Raw genomic sequence first — 15,616 nt, 5'->3', positions numbered from 1 at the left:
ATAGATAACATAGTTGGAATTACAGTTCATGTAAGAGGTAATCGTAAATTCCTTAGTGGTTTCAGTTGAATTTACAAGCCATTTTATTTGCTACATGAGTGCACGTAATGCATCTAGTTCTATTGCAACGATGGAACCCGCATACAATTATTTGTTAGTGTTTGTGTGTACATTTTACTTTTAGTTTGGTTCTTGAGAAAGCTAGGGGCAAGGACATTTTTTAGATTATTTGCCTTTTTAAAAATAATGTTAGGATTCGGTTCTAAATTACTTTTTAAAATTGGATCTGTGAAAAGCAGACCATAGTTCTTTTTCATAATGGCTTTGATCTTGGAAGCATTATATTTAGAAATAAAACAAACCAGGATCCCCATTTTTCTTTACCTGTTTGTTAGTTGTAGATATTGATGTTTCTTCCTTATGTTCTAATAGTTTAGATCTATCTAGTAGCCGTGTTTCCTCCAATGCTTGAGATAGAATTTCTATAGGATAATCCCCTTCGGTAAATGCATCTAATAATTCAGATGCCTGTTTCTCAAACACAACCTGTGAGGAGCAGTTCCTCCGTACACGGTATAGTTGGCTCTTGGGAACATTTTTTAGCCAACTTTTTTTAGGATTACTAGAAAAAGGTATAAATCCAAGAGTGTGTACAGGCTTTAAGTGGAAGAACATACAACTCCCTCTATCACGTCTAAAGAAATGTCTAAATAATCAATGTGTGGGGTTGTGTGTGCTCGTGAAGGACAATCGAAAATATTTGTGATTCAAAAATTCAATAAAGTTTGTCAAAGCCGGATGATTGGCTGAGACCAGATTTTAAAATTAATATCGAGCGACGCCATTTTAGGTTGCCTCTGACGACACCATTTACCGTCGTCAGCATGAAACCATGATGTGTGATGCTAACATGCTATTAGAATCGTGCGATCGCATTACCACTGCATACTGTTTAAAATCCTATCATACCCCATACGCACGGATACACAAATATATATATTTAAAGACTTCATATATTCAGTGAAAAGACTTGTCTTGTAGACATGTCTGTGACAAATAATCAAGAATACACAAAAATACTGTGAGTGTTTACTACAAATATATACACAGTATGTCTGTGGCAATTGAAATGTTGGATTTGTAAACAATTGCCAGACGTGTAGCTATTGTTAACAAACGTAGGCCTTGTATCCAATGCTGATGTATTTAAGTAGTTGTATTAGGAAAGCCTTTTGTTAAAATTATCAGAATGTTTGCCAAAGCTTGCTCCATCCATGAACAGGACAAAACCCCATTCTCTGTCATTCTTTTAGTTCAGACAGAAGTAAAATAAATAACCAGTTTGAGGATATGTATGTGAATATATACATATACGCACACTTAACCGATCACATGGGTATCCACAATGCATGCACACACATTATATATATTTGCATAGTTGCAATTAGAAATAGAAACACTGCGCACCTTTTCAGCTGCATGAAGACACACAACGCATACTTACATATATTCATAAAAATACATGCACTCATAAAAGGTTCCTGCACATTATGGATATATTAAAGTTATTAATGATGTAAAATGCATGTATTTAATATTTATGGTATACAACATGATAGATATGGCATGTTTGGTACTAAACTGACATACTGTTTATTTCCAGATATCTGAACCTATCAGAGAGGGACCCGCATCTTGCGTTCGATGGTTATGGAATATAGGAAATTATTGGTTAGAATGTATACACTGTAATGTAGTGTATCTATCCAATTTAAAACAATTAAAGAACGACAATGTAATCTGGAGAATTGGGACATACCCCCAGTGAACTGTCCTATGAACTACAGCATACTACAGACAGCAAGAACCAATGGAATTAGGTTTGTCTGTCTACACTGTTGTTATCATGATCTGTTAGGGTATAAAGCCTGTGTCCTGGTCCCAGTTAGTAGCCATTCTCTTGGATGACCACAGGCCCCTGGATTGATGTGTAACCGGGACCGGTGTGCTTGCGTAATGTAATTGACTATACCTTGTTTATGTATAACCTTTTGCGCTAATTGTATTTAGATCACAGCGTGTAACTAAATGCTTTTTATGTGAATATCATCTTTTTGTGCTTTGGAACCACACAAAGTCTGGAAAGCAATTATTTCTTGGGCGACTTAAAACGCTAAATAGCGACATTTAGGTATACAGATCATTAGGAATTCATAAGTTAGTAACTGAAGTGCTATCCCCATCCCAAATAAAGAACAGGGCGTCGATATAGCGTCCATAGAGGACCAGGTTCGCAGCAAAAGGGCCATTCCAAATAAGCTCCTCCTCCAAACAGCCCATGTAGATACCTTTATGTACACACTATGTATTAAGTTATATAGCAAATCAGATAAGCACTTATGGTAGAATACATCCGCTTCTGATGGACATGTCAAAAACTTTTAAACATGAATTTAGCAGACACCATCTGACTTCCTCTTACTGACTGATAAATCCAAAAAGACTTTCTTTGAACGTGGAATAGGAATCCCAATTATCCTTAACACCTGGTCCCACCAATTAAGAGTGAATTAATAGTGACCATTAGCCCTCTATCTGGATGCACCCGGCTTCTTGAAAAAGCCGTAGTCATACGGAGAAACGCATTGAAGGCACAGGTGTTATCCTGCTGCTCTGTGCTACACTTGCTCTGACTACTTTGCCTGCATATTGGATTGAATATCTATATCCGGGAGCCTGCCAGCGTGGAACCCCCTGCCTCCTTGGTTAGCAGGAGTATTAGCTGGCATCTACTTCTGCCATCAGCGGCATTATCGGTCCCGGCTCCTACTTGCACAGTCAGCTACCATAACAGCACGCTGACCGGCTCCTACACTGGTTGCGAGTCTGCAGCTCCCCAGTGAGATCAGCTTACAGCGTGAGTTATTTGGATCGGCTCCCGCAAGTCGCTGACTTATCCACACTTTATTCCTGGCAGCCTTGGATTAATTTGACTTTTGGACACTCACCTAGTTTCCATCTGTGAGTATACTTCTATATTTTCAAGGTGGACAAGAGTCCAGAGACCGCTATAACATTATATACATTGCCATCTATATCCAAACAAATTGGAATACTAGCCAAGGCTAGTCTGACTATTTTGTGATACTCTGTTTTATATTTATAAGAGAAGACAACATTTTTTTCATTTTTACCAGTATAACTCCTTGGAACAGTTTTTCCATATATGCTAATTTTGAGTATGCTTCCAGAACGATAGGACAAACTTGATCATCCTGTCTATTCTAGTTTACCCTGAGCACTTTTAGGAATATCAATTTAATTAGCTACAAGTGCATTATCTGAAGGATTTCACTGTGTATTTTATCTTGTCTATTAATTTGTATGTGTTTTCTATATTCATTTTTTATATCAATTATTCTCAAATCCCGGGAGCTATATACTATGTGAATGATATTTTATATGTAATAAAATAGATAAAAATACAAGATATTATAATTGTATTATGAGCGCCACTAAGCACTGCACATATTTTTTGTATCTTTTAATTGTGTGGAGATTGGCATTCTCCACGTGGTTTGTGCTGGTGGCAGCTAAAGATACCTGATTAACACCATCATCAGACATGTGTCACTTCTAGCGCGAGGTGATTTGCTCATAAATCCCACTGTGCCACCGGAGGGACATCAGGTGGTTGAAAATGGAGAACACCCTGCAAAAAAGTTTTAACATCTGGCAGGAGAGCGTTTCTGTGCTGGAACCAAACTGACAATGCAGAAACCTGAACTATCAAAGTAGCCAGGCAAAGGCCGAGGTCTAGTCCAGCCTGCAGAAAAGCTAGAACTCGGGAGACCCTAAAAACGTTAGGGTCATATTTTCTGTGGTAACACCAACGAAAAAATGAATGCCAAATCCTGTGATAGATGTGGGCCGAAGCAGACTTCCTTGCCCTAAGCATCCTCTGGATCAAGGAAGTAGAAAAACCTTTAGCCTTTAAGACTGAAGACTCACGAGCCATGCTGTCAAAGCCAGTCAAGGCAGATCCACATATACTTGCAAATCCAGCTGTAGAGGAAGTGGATTGTATGGATAGACATGTCAGATCGGTGAACCAATTTTTCCTGGGCCAGGCCGGAGCCATTACTATCATCCTGACGAATTTTCTGATGACCCTTAGGAGGAGGGAGTTTGGAGGAAACCGGTATGCCGACCTGAAGTCCCACCTCACTGCCCGAGCGTCCACGAAGGCGGCTGAGGAGTCCCTTGTTCTGGACCCATACCTGGGGACCTTGTGCTTGTGACGTGATGCCATGAGGTCTACGTCCGGTAGCCCCCACTTGTCCACCAGGAGCTGAAAGCCATCCGGATGAAGAGCCCATTCTCCGGCGTGTATATCCCGATGACTTAGAAAGTCCGCTTCCCAGTTGAGAATTCCAGGGATGAATAGTGCCACGATTGCTGGAAGATGGCATTCTGCCCATACCAGAATGTTCGCCACTTCTCTCATGGCTGCCGGATGTCATGTGTTTCATCAGACAATCTGGACAGGCCTGCCATGAAGGAGGTCCTGCGCCAGAATGACCCCCTGTGCACTGCACGAAGCTCCAAAATATATCTGGGCAGGTGACTTTCCTCAGCTGTCCTTCTCCTGGAAAGGTGTGATGTTACCACGCCCCATCCATGCATCCGTGGTGAGGAGTACCCAATCTGGTATCCATAAAAGGATAAAGGTTTAAAGGTGTGGTCTGCAGTCACCATGCAAGGGAGAGCCAAACCTCTGGCGATATGCGGATTGTTCGAGACTATCAGATGGAATCTGTCTCATTGGGATGTTCAGTATCATCGTTGCAGGGACCTGGAATGGAACTGGCGATGTACCGCACTACCTGCACTGCTAAGTGAACTGACACACTGATTGCGGAGCAGTTTGCGCACCCGTAATTGTAGAACAGCAATCTTGTCCACTGGTAGAAAAATTCTTTGCCCCATGCAATCCAGCAGCACCCTCAAATGTACTATCTGCTGAGTTGGAGAAAGACTACTTTCCAATTGATTATCCAGCCGTGCTCTTGTAGACAGGCAATGGTCATTTGGAGATGGTGTTGTAAAACCTCTGGAGATTGCGCCAATATCAGGATGTCGTGTCCAAGTATGGTAGTATCCTGACTACTTGTCATCTGAGATGAGCCGCCATGACTGCCATTATCTTGGTGAACACCCGAAAGGCTGTGGACAGACTCACAGCAAACCTCAGAAACCTTTGACAAGTTCGTGCAATAGGTACATGCAGATACACATCCCGTATGTCCAAGGAAAACATTAAATCTCCAGGCTCCATTGCCAGCATAATTGACCATAAGGTTTCCATACGGAACTTGTGCACATGGATGAATTTTAGAAACTTCAGATTCAGAATAGGGCGATGAGACCCATTTGGTTTCAGAATCAAAAAGAAATTTGAATAACCATCCCTTCCTTGTTGCATCACAGGAACGGGGATTATAACCCCTGACCTCAGGAGGGCACAAATAGCCTCTTGGAGGGCCAAGTTCTTGAATGAGTCTGAAGGTAGAGTTGTACAAAAAAAAATTCTGAGTGGGATGCCTCAGAAATGAGGGAGCATACTCATGAGATCACTTTCTCAAGCATCCGTAGTTGACTGATGCTTGAGAAGTCAGCCTTCTACCCTGAGATCCCCCAGGGAGAGGCCCGCCCCATCAGGCAGCGAGTTTATCGTCAGGCTTGGAGGCTGGACGCCTGACTGACCAAGTTTTCTTGGTCTGCAGTTTCTTGCGAGAACTATCCTGTCTGGAGAAAGACTTTCCCTTTGCCCTTCCTTGCGGGCGAAAGGACAGAAATGACGACTGCCTATACCTAGGGGTAGTCATAGCTGGCAAGCCAGCAGATTTAGATGCTGCGAGAGTAGTCAGTATGTTATCCAATTCCAGTCCAAATGGTACCTTCACAGCAAAAGGCAAGGATTCAAGAGCTTTCCTGGACACTGTATCCGCCATCCAGGTTCTCAGCCAAAGCAGCAACCGAAGTTGCAGACACCCTAGAAGCAAAAATACCTGCAACAATAACAGCTTCTTCAACATACGCAGCTGCTTCTCGCATTTGGCAGAGATAAGACAGCTGGTTCTCTGATTGCATCTGGCATACTATCTTCCAGAGATGTCGTCCATTCTTCCATAGCCTTGGCCACCCAGGCTACAGCCATAGCTGGCATAGTAATGTTTCCAGATAATGCAGAAAACTATTTTGAAATCAGTTTTTATCTGTAACCTCCTTGAGTGAGAATGCGGAAGGAATAGGTAATGTAGAGTTCCTGATCAATCTTGTCACATGAGCATCTACTGTTTGAGAAACTTCCCATTTGTTACATTCACCAGGTCAAAATGGGTACAGAGAAGTTGAATTCTTAGTAACATGGAAACGCCTATCTGGAGTATTCCATGCTTCAGACAGGAGCTCCGTCAGTTGTTCAGACTGAGGGAAATAATCTTTTGCCACCTTCTGACGCCTAAAGACCATAGTCTTAGACTTAGATCAGTCCTGAATATAGAGGAGGAGGTACCACCTAACTGCTCTCACCAGAGATGGGACATCCATAGAGGATTGTTGGTCCTCCTCAACTAAGTACCGGAACTCTGAGTATCAGAGTGTGATGATGATGCAGTATCGGGACCCTTAGGCAACCCCTGAAGGGATAACTCTTATGCCCTTGCTTTACCGCAACTGATCTATTCGCTTGCATTACTTGCTGACCGGCTATAGACGGCAGCATACTCTGAATAGAGTGAGCATAAGCATCAAACAAAAAAGGATTCATGGGAGACATACACAAAAGCATGTAAATGCTGCGGATACCCCATAGTGGGAGGCAGTACCATTGCCGGAGCCTGTGAAGCTGCTGCACAGTCCACTAAAAGCTATATAACCTGAGGCCACCCAAGGTGGTTCTTGAGCAGGTGCTGGTGTACTGGATTGGAGAAAAGACTTAAAAACAGGCAACACACAAACCATCTTGCACAAAATCCTGCTGACAGGCCTGCCAAACAGGATTTACATGATACAAGCACAGGAGACTCAACCTCCTTCTTCCCCTTGCCTTTAAACATAACAATGTGTAACGGGTATAAGTTATAAATGCAATGTGACAGACTTCACAAGTAAATGTGAAAAGACAATGAAAAACCCCACACACCTGTACAGAGGGATGAGGAGAAACACAGTGATCAATATATCTGACAGTTTAGAAAGAAACGGCAGTAGGAATACAGCAGCTAGCATTAAAGTCACATCCAACGCATAGAGGGCCTTGCAAAAGTATTCGCCCCCCCCCCTCCCCCTTGCATTTTTCATGTTTTGTTGCCTCACAACCTGGAATTGAGTAGATTGTTTGAATGTGTGCATCATTTCATTCACACAACATGCCTACAACTGAAGTTATGTTTTTTATATTGTGAATCAGACATCATTTAGGACAACATAACAGAAAACTTCAGCGTGCATAACTATTCACCCCCCTAAAGTCAGTACTTTATAATTTTATTTATTTTTTTTCAAATGGGCTCTGAATCAACTGACCACACCCCCGGGGGCTCTGTAGGATATAGAGCACTATATACCTGACCCAAGGGAGAGGAATACAGGGAGACTGACCCAAACTTGTGAGAACAAACTGCTTTCAGCAGAGCACCAAAAGTGGACTGTGAGCTTCTCAATACACGAAGTGGGCAGAAATAACAAACCAGATGCGGGAACTCACACAGGAAGTTGCATCTTTTTTTTTTGAGGGAGGAAGGGAGGGGGGGGGGACGCCTACCTACCCTGAGCTGCGTTAACGGCACGGGTACGCTGGCCTCACAGTAGTAGACACTACTACTGCGTCTACTGCCTGTCCCCAGCGTCAGACGATAAGACCCCGGCGGTCTTAGTGAGGAGGCGGCTCGTGTGCCATCACTAGCAGCAGCCTCTGGCTAGTCTCCTACACTGAAAGCCAGGACTGCAGCGCACGATTCCTTGAAAACGAGGGATCGCCCTACCTTGCCATCTCCTTGGATCAGATTGCAGTCCGGGCACCAGCGTCGCTGTTATAACAGGTGCGTCTAGATACTTGCTGAGCACGAATCAAAAAAACTGATGCCTGTGGCTGGGTATATAGGGAGGAAGTAGTCTGCATTCTTGGAGCTTGAAAGCTGTAACTGTTTGGTGCAATGGATTACTCCAACTACATACCCCATGGTATCCCTGTGGATCCTATGAAACCTGAAGAATTCTGCATAGGATTTTGCACGGATTTCTTTTCACCACCTCCTGAGCGGGTGAAAAATTGTGGAAAATCCTTATTTAAAGTTAGAAAGGTCAGCACTTGGGGCACCCTCCTTAATGACTAATTAGAAATCGGCCAATAATGACATGTCATTTTGGGGTGATAAAGTGCAGGATTTCTGCTCTCACCCTTTTGAGGTGAGACTAGAAATCCAACTTAAGTGCCAGCCACGATTCTGTTTTCCAGCTTAGCGCCGCGCTTACAGCATCACGGTCGTCACTTTAGCCAGAAAATGCCGTTAGCTCGACTAAACACCCAGCTTAACGCGCTGTAACCGCCATTCTTAAGTGGTTCTAGTCGGACTTAACAAGCGCGGTCAACTGAAAAGTTTGGAGTATCTATGCCATTTGTCCTGGTGTCCTTCTAACATAGAAAGGAATTTAGTATTTTAGGAAGTTACCATCAAATCTATTTGAGGGAGTCCATACTAGGAGGTGAAAACCTTGATATAAAGTCCACCCAGAAGAAAGGGCCTTACATCAACTGAGATAAGCTGTTATCTTGCTGTCTTTGCCTACTATATGCAGTGCAGAATGGGATCGCTCTTTTTCAGCCCATGACATAAATGTTGAAAGTTTTATATTTCATCACCTTTGTCCTTTTGGGCCACCTTTGAAGTGAAAGGAATCACTGGCCGGTAATTAGAAAAAATCCTGAGAGATTTGCTTCTTAAAAGAGGTTGGAAATGTTGAGCTGCATGCCATACAGTCCTCATTTCCAGAGTGTTGGCACGCAGACGCTTTTCATTCTGTTACCATACTCCAGGCATGACTTGTGAAAGTAGAAAATAATTCACACTTCATAGTTGGAGTCTATGGGGAGCATAAACCATTCTGGTTCGAAAAGGATAGTCTAATATTTCGGTTCTTGACCTTACTGTACCACCATCTGAAGGATTTCTTTGCGACATTAGTAAGCCTGATGACTTGATTTAGAGATCTTCGATTGTGATCTAATGGATTGAGTAGGCCCAGTTGAAGCTCTCAGGCATCCTTTCCTTGGGTAAATTGCCAATAATCTGTGATTACTCCTCCTCCTAGGGGACAGTTTCTTATTGGAATCTTTCATTCACAATATAAGGCAGTTGCTTGACTTGACAAGGCTTTCTTCTGACAAAGGGCACGATTCTATTCAACGCTATGTAAATAACGCCGGAAGATAGCTCCCGGAGCTATTCAATTCATCGCGATGTTAGGTCGGGGAAGGCTCGTTCTCGCACCTTAAACAGGGTGTTTAGGCGCGATAATGGGCATTCCCCGACCTAGCTTCCCGGCGCGAGGCTGTTTTCCAGACGCGAAGGGCAGAAAACAGCCTCGCGCCGGGACTTTTGTCGGATTTCTTCTCTCATCCCCGCAGGGATGAGAGAAGAAATCATTAGTCGGACTTGGCAGCGCGGTGTATTGAATAGCTCCGTGAGCTCACTGCCGGCGCTATTTACATCGGGTTGAATAGAATCGTGCCCAAAGATATTATGGCAGCGATTCAGTTGTTTTTAATGCAGCACTAATTAATGGGTGTCCGATGTAGCTATTCAATAGTTTTTGGGTGCCCATTACTTATCGTGCCTGTTGCACCCAATTAGACAGGGTTCAGAGATGTAACATGGCTAAACCCTTCTAAAGGCCTAATTAGCAAGCCCAAACCATGAACTTATAACACATTTCGGCTAGCCACCTCAAGAGGTTGCAAACAGAAATGTGTGCTCCAGCGGCTATTTGCGCCTGAATGGAGCAACAATTGAATTGCTTCGTCGGGCACTCATTAGAAGCAGCCATGGGCGCCAACAATTGAATTCCTCCTTCGTCTGTTGATGTGTCCATTTGTACCATCGAGAATTGTTGTTGAGAAGGTACTATATGGGTTTTTCCTGTATTAATTATTCAACCATGTCCCAATAAAGAGTTCATGACCTGAACGGTTATGTGCCCTTAAACATAGTATGCTTGTTATTTCTGTTAAAATAAGATCTCCCAGATAAGGCCATAGCATTAGTCCTTGTAGCCAGAGATCAGTCATAAGAGCCACCAGCACTTTGTTGAATGTCATTGGAGTGGACATTCAGACACGTGAAATGGACAGGTATAAAAGCAAAAAAAGATCTAAAAAGATGATTGATATTCTTTAAATCGCCTGCAAGATTGAGAGATGATTAAAAACAAACAAAAGAAAACCCTCATTTTTTCATGGGATTGCTGCTTTATTGAGAAAACCTGTGGCTCAAGCTATTGTGGGACTACAACAAGTGCCAGCATACTGGAAATGTGTTGACAGCAGATGAAAATGTTTCATAACCAATGCATAAACTGTTGTGGAACTACAAATCCAAGCTTGCCGAAACTTCTAGTTTTCCAATCACTGGAAAGACACTGGTCAAGTGTTTCTCATAAAACTGTTTAGTCAACCTGCGACTCATCAGCAATTGTGGAAGTGCAAGTTGCAGCATATTAACGGCAAACATCTTAATGGCAACATGCCTACTTGACACTAATTGTATTATTTTTTTCTTTATGTAATTGAGGAAGATTCAGCTACAGAACAAGTTAATTTTTAAGTTAGTAGCAAGTAAATGCAATATAAAATTACTACATCATTATCCTATCACAGTGATTTCGCCATTGTGCAGCACCAGTTACTATGGGCTAGTTTTTAGAGGTCATTTACTTGTGCACCAGCTGTAACTTCTACAGGGGAAAATTGTAATAGAAGTGAGGGGATGTAAATCCTGGGATGACTACCCAGAGCTAGTCAATTTACTGCTTCGTGCCCGACATTTAAATTGGGAGATCACTTTAGAGCGACTAATGCATTTTCTGACTTAAGTGCCGGGCGTGATGCTGTCACTGCGTGCTCACATCTCAGGAGGGTGCAAGAAATTTTTCTACCCACGCGATTACAGCACAGGCAATTGAATAGCTCCTGGCACTCATCCGGGTAGCTACAACTCCTCTCTAAATGAATTACCCCCCCCATAGAATACAATTTAAACATAGCCTGGACACATTCCATAATACACTGGCTGGCCTACATTGGAAAGTAGCAGAGAACCAAAATATTTATGAAAACGTCCGAGTGACAGTTCAGTAGAAAAACTTCATATTGGAGATTCAGTTCTACTCAATTCGGAGCTTGCTAAGGTCACCCCAAAAGACAGCTAGTGAGGGGCTAAAATATCAGGGATAAGAATCAGACGTGTAACCACCATGTAGTGCTAAATATAACTGCCTTTATAGCAACATAACACACAGTCACAATACCTACTCATGGTACCTACATTCTGGATCACTTTAAAGTTAGAAACTTGCACATTTCCATTTTCTAGCAGAGAAAAAGAGCGAGTACATTAGCAACCTTAATAGTAATACTGACAGCTGCGTGTATTAGTTAAGCACTTACCTAATTGTCTCAATAATTTCATGTGCAGCATCATGGTGCTTATCCTGCAACAAAAAACATTTCATTAGACACTTTACAATCTAAAAACAAAAACATTAACTGGTCAGTTTATTCAAAACAGAACAATGCAGAGAATGAAAACAATCCCATTTTCACAACCCTTGCCCGTATTCAATTAGAGGCGAATAGTGGCAATCAGTGAAAAGTTGTCGCTTGTTTCCGAGGTATCGCCCTACTCAATTCCCGGACGGATTTCACCTAGGCGATACTCCATAGACAAAAGAGTTTCTCCACCAAAAGTCAGGACAAAAAGTACAAAATCCCAATTTTCAGTAAAAAAGTGGAGACTTGGATCAGAAGCATTTGGGTACCACCAAAATGTATAAATACCCCCTAAAAAAGCTGTGTCAAATTTTGGGTTGAGAATGCAGAAACTGTTTCAAAATTGGGCTAAAGTACTGGGAAAACCACTGTTTAATTAGCTTTATGCGCACGCATCTGCCCCAAGTTAACTAGCGTCCTTATATCAAACCCTGAATACCCACACATTACATATTCACACATAAGGTTCAATAAGCTTTAAAGTGTATGATTTAAGTTGGTTCAGTTAGTTTAAATGCTGAGAAATAAAGGTATTTGATCACTAAGGTATTATACATGCTAAACAAGTAGTGTTTGGTTTTGTACTGATGCGTACTCTTATTCCGGTGTTATCGGTGGGGAGGTCGCATCGTGCTAACTGAAGTTATGGATCGCAGAGCCTACAAGCAACAAAATGTATATTTCATGAACAACTGTTAGAATGTTGCAGGGGGTGTGAAGAGGAAGATCCCCAGCTGTTAGAGGCAGGGAGTGTCTATTTGAACCAGCCTGTTAAATGTACTGTAATAGATGCTTCTCCCTTGGGAACCAATGACATCAGCAACAAACTTCCCTATTGTCCTGTTTATTCTGGGGGGGGGTATAAATATGTGTGCTCGAACGCTGGTTCTTAGTCTTCGTGCTGAACGCTATATGACTAGGGGTCTCTTGCTGATGCCTATCTCCGGGTCCGGAAGCGCTGCGTATGTATACTGTACTTGGGTCTGTATAATTTCCTTTTGCGCCTAAATTGTGTATGGATCAATTGCGTGTAACTGTCTGAACTTTTACCTGAATAACACTTGTGCTTTGGAACCACAGATTCCACGTCTAAGTCTTTATTTACGGTATGACTGCGTACGCAAATTAGCGTCATCCTTAGAAGGTATAGGCAGGATATTAGAAGGTATAGGCAGGACATTAGAAGGTATAGAGAGGTGTGTATAGAGGTTCTGATCCAGTATCGTTAGATGGGGGCTCGTAGTGAAGTCACTTACCTACTCACACGGTACATACGGCCATCGATATTTCAGCAAAGGGTGGAGTGGCCACATGCAGGGTTTGCCTGCAACCGCTTTGTGCTGAAAGATCGCTATCCGTCTCCGTGTGAATCAAGGAAGCTGACTAGAATCCAGGGACAAGAGGAAAAAGTTTGTTTTCCTCTGTTGATAGAACCTTACGTTTAAAAGGGGTGTCGCAGTACTGAGTACGCGGCTAAGTCGCAGGTTTGCGCATAAAAAAAGACGCACTTTTGTGTACGCAGTTAAAAAGCCATTATACGGTTGTGTGGTAGTCGCATTATTGTGTATGCGACTGGTCGCACAATAGCGTATACGTACTTCCGGTTGTGCTGCCACGTGTCTTTCACCGGTTTAAATTTTATTGAAAAGCGTAGGAGTTGTCTCAGAATGGGAGCCATGCAAACAGTAGAGATGTTAGGCAATGATGTGCTGCTAATGGATGCGCCGATCGGATCGGCCAGTCGTATCATGCATACCAAATACGGTACTTATGCAATAAGGTATTGTGATTTATGATTTAATATGACGAGGAAGAGTGTTAGACCGTTTCCCAGAATTGGTAGTTTTGATAAAAATGTGTTAGACAATGTCCGGGATCACATCAGTTTGATGCGCTCCCGAGAGAAAAAGGTTAAATATTTTGAATGTTTAAAACTGTGGCAGCATGAAGGGGATGCGTGGCTTAAAAATGTGCAAACGACGCAAACTAGCGTCGTGAGCGCATTGCCAGAAAATACATCCGCGACGCTAAATTGCAATACAGGCGAGCCGCAAAATGGCGCACACGTGCGGCAAGGTAGCGTCGCGGGGAGTATTGCCAGCAGTTGAAGCTCACCTCCCCCACCTTATGTGGATGGAGGTGCAAGTACAGTTACCAAAAATACCCATAAAAATGTAACAAGCAACTTGTACCCTCTCTTAAGCAACCATAAAGAAAATGTTCATGATGCGGAAGATGAGCCTATTGTAATGTCTGCCACTTCCCATGCTGTGCAGATGATAGATGCTGCATCACCACAATCACGAGTGGTGCCGCCATCTCCATCGGTTAACAGCAAGGGAAGTGTTAGTGTCCTCTGCACCCGTAGAGGAAGTTGTTCATACCATACGTAGCAGCAGCAGACTAAACCCCCAGCCAGGTAACCAGGTCAAAAGGTAGCATCGCTACCGGTCTGCATCCCATTCGGACAATAACTGTTCCAAATGGAAATGCAGATGCGAACGGTATAGTGCCCACAAGGGAAATAGTAATGCATTGTCCTTGGACAAGAGCAGAACTAAATTCAATCATAAATGATTTCCCCGATCCCAAAAAGGAATTAGCCAAATGTCAAAGATTTATGAGAAATTTGGGTAGTTCACATGAACCCACTAATAAAGATTGGCGTGTGGTGTTAAGGGCCTGTCTGCCACGCAATACCGACGTGACAAAATTTATCACGGATTGTGTATTGGATGGTGACGTTCCCTTAACAGACCAAGTAAACCAAGGTAATATTTCCCGCATTGTAACTCAATTGGGTATACATTTTCAAGTAGTAGTTAACTGGAACAAAATTTTCACCATTAAGCAGAAAGAGAATGAGACTGCAGAAGATTATTGTGATCGGGCTCTGCAAGCTATCACCCAGTACACTGGGATAGAGGATATTAAAGATAGCACTCACCACCGGGGGATGATAGTCACAGTACTTGTGGACGGTCTGAAAGAGAGTTTGAAAAACTCGGGTTCAGACCTCACAATAGTTAGCCTTATAGAAACCGCCATTGAACATGATAAAAACCATCTCCAAAAAGAGAGAAGCCCAGAGCGAAAAACTAATGGCTGTCAGTATACAAGCTCTGGAGGGAACGACAGTAACATCACAGCCAACAGACACACTTGCACACACTCACGTCTGAACAAGTATGTGCTCTCACTAACCCCACTCAACAACAAACACAACTCTATCCCACTAAACCAATGCAACCACAGGTCCCAGGCTATTCACCAACTTCTTATCCCCCACAAGACCCTTACCCTCCCTATCCTTACCCATATCCACCACCTTTACCCTCTGTGCAAACCTCACAACACCACGTCTTCACCCGAAACACGAACATGTTTTAACTGTAAACAAACAGGACACTTAAGTAGAAACTGTACAGTAAAAGGAGTAGGGATCCCACATCAGGGAAGACCTAGATATTCCCATAAGGGATATGCACAGAGGCCAGCAAATGTTCAGCAGGCACCAGCTCCAATTGTATCCGTAAATGCTTTATTGGAGAATGGTAGCCAACGCTAGTGGTCAGGTCATACCTGTATCCTACATATGGTCAGGTTAACGGGAAGTACTAGGGAAGAACCGGTCATGATGGTTGATGTAGCTGGTACTGAATATCCTTTTCTTGTAGACACAGGGGCGTCCAGGTCGGTGATAAAATCTCCTGTTAATTTGCAGGTGACCAACGAGACCGTACCAACAATGGGTGTAACAGGTAAAGTGGAACATTATCCTTTAAC

The 15,616-nt window shown here is 42.8% G+C and overlaps 1 protein-coding gene across 1 annotated transcript in view; it reads right to left on the bottom strand.

Annotated features, from left to right (window-relative positions):
- Nucleotides 1-15,616, bottom strand: part of DOT1L (DOT1 like histone lysine methyltransferase) — a 207,492-nt gene that overhangs the window by 148,861 nt on the left and 43,015 nt on the right. Inside the window, exon 2 of the mRNA XM_088459839.1 lies at nt 11,729-11,772. Coding sequence (XP_088315965.1) covers nt 11,729-11,772 — 44 coding nt within the window. The remainder of the gene's footprint in view (nt 1-11,728; nt 11,773-15,616) is intronic.

The sequence above is a fragment of the Taudactylus pleione genome, unplaced genomic scaffold, assembly GCF_031769625.1.
Source record: "Taudactylus pleione unplaced genomic scaffold, aTauple2 ptg000938l, whole genome shotgun sequence".
In the NCBI taxonomy this organism is placed as follows: Eukaryota; Metazoa; Chordata; class Amphibia; order Anura; family Myobatrachidae; genus Taudactylus; species Taudactylus pleione.
The sequence above is the reverse complement of the archived record's forward strand: the minus strand, read 5'-3'. Positions and strand labels throughout refer to the sequence as shown.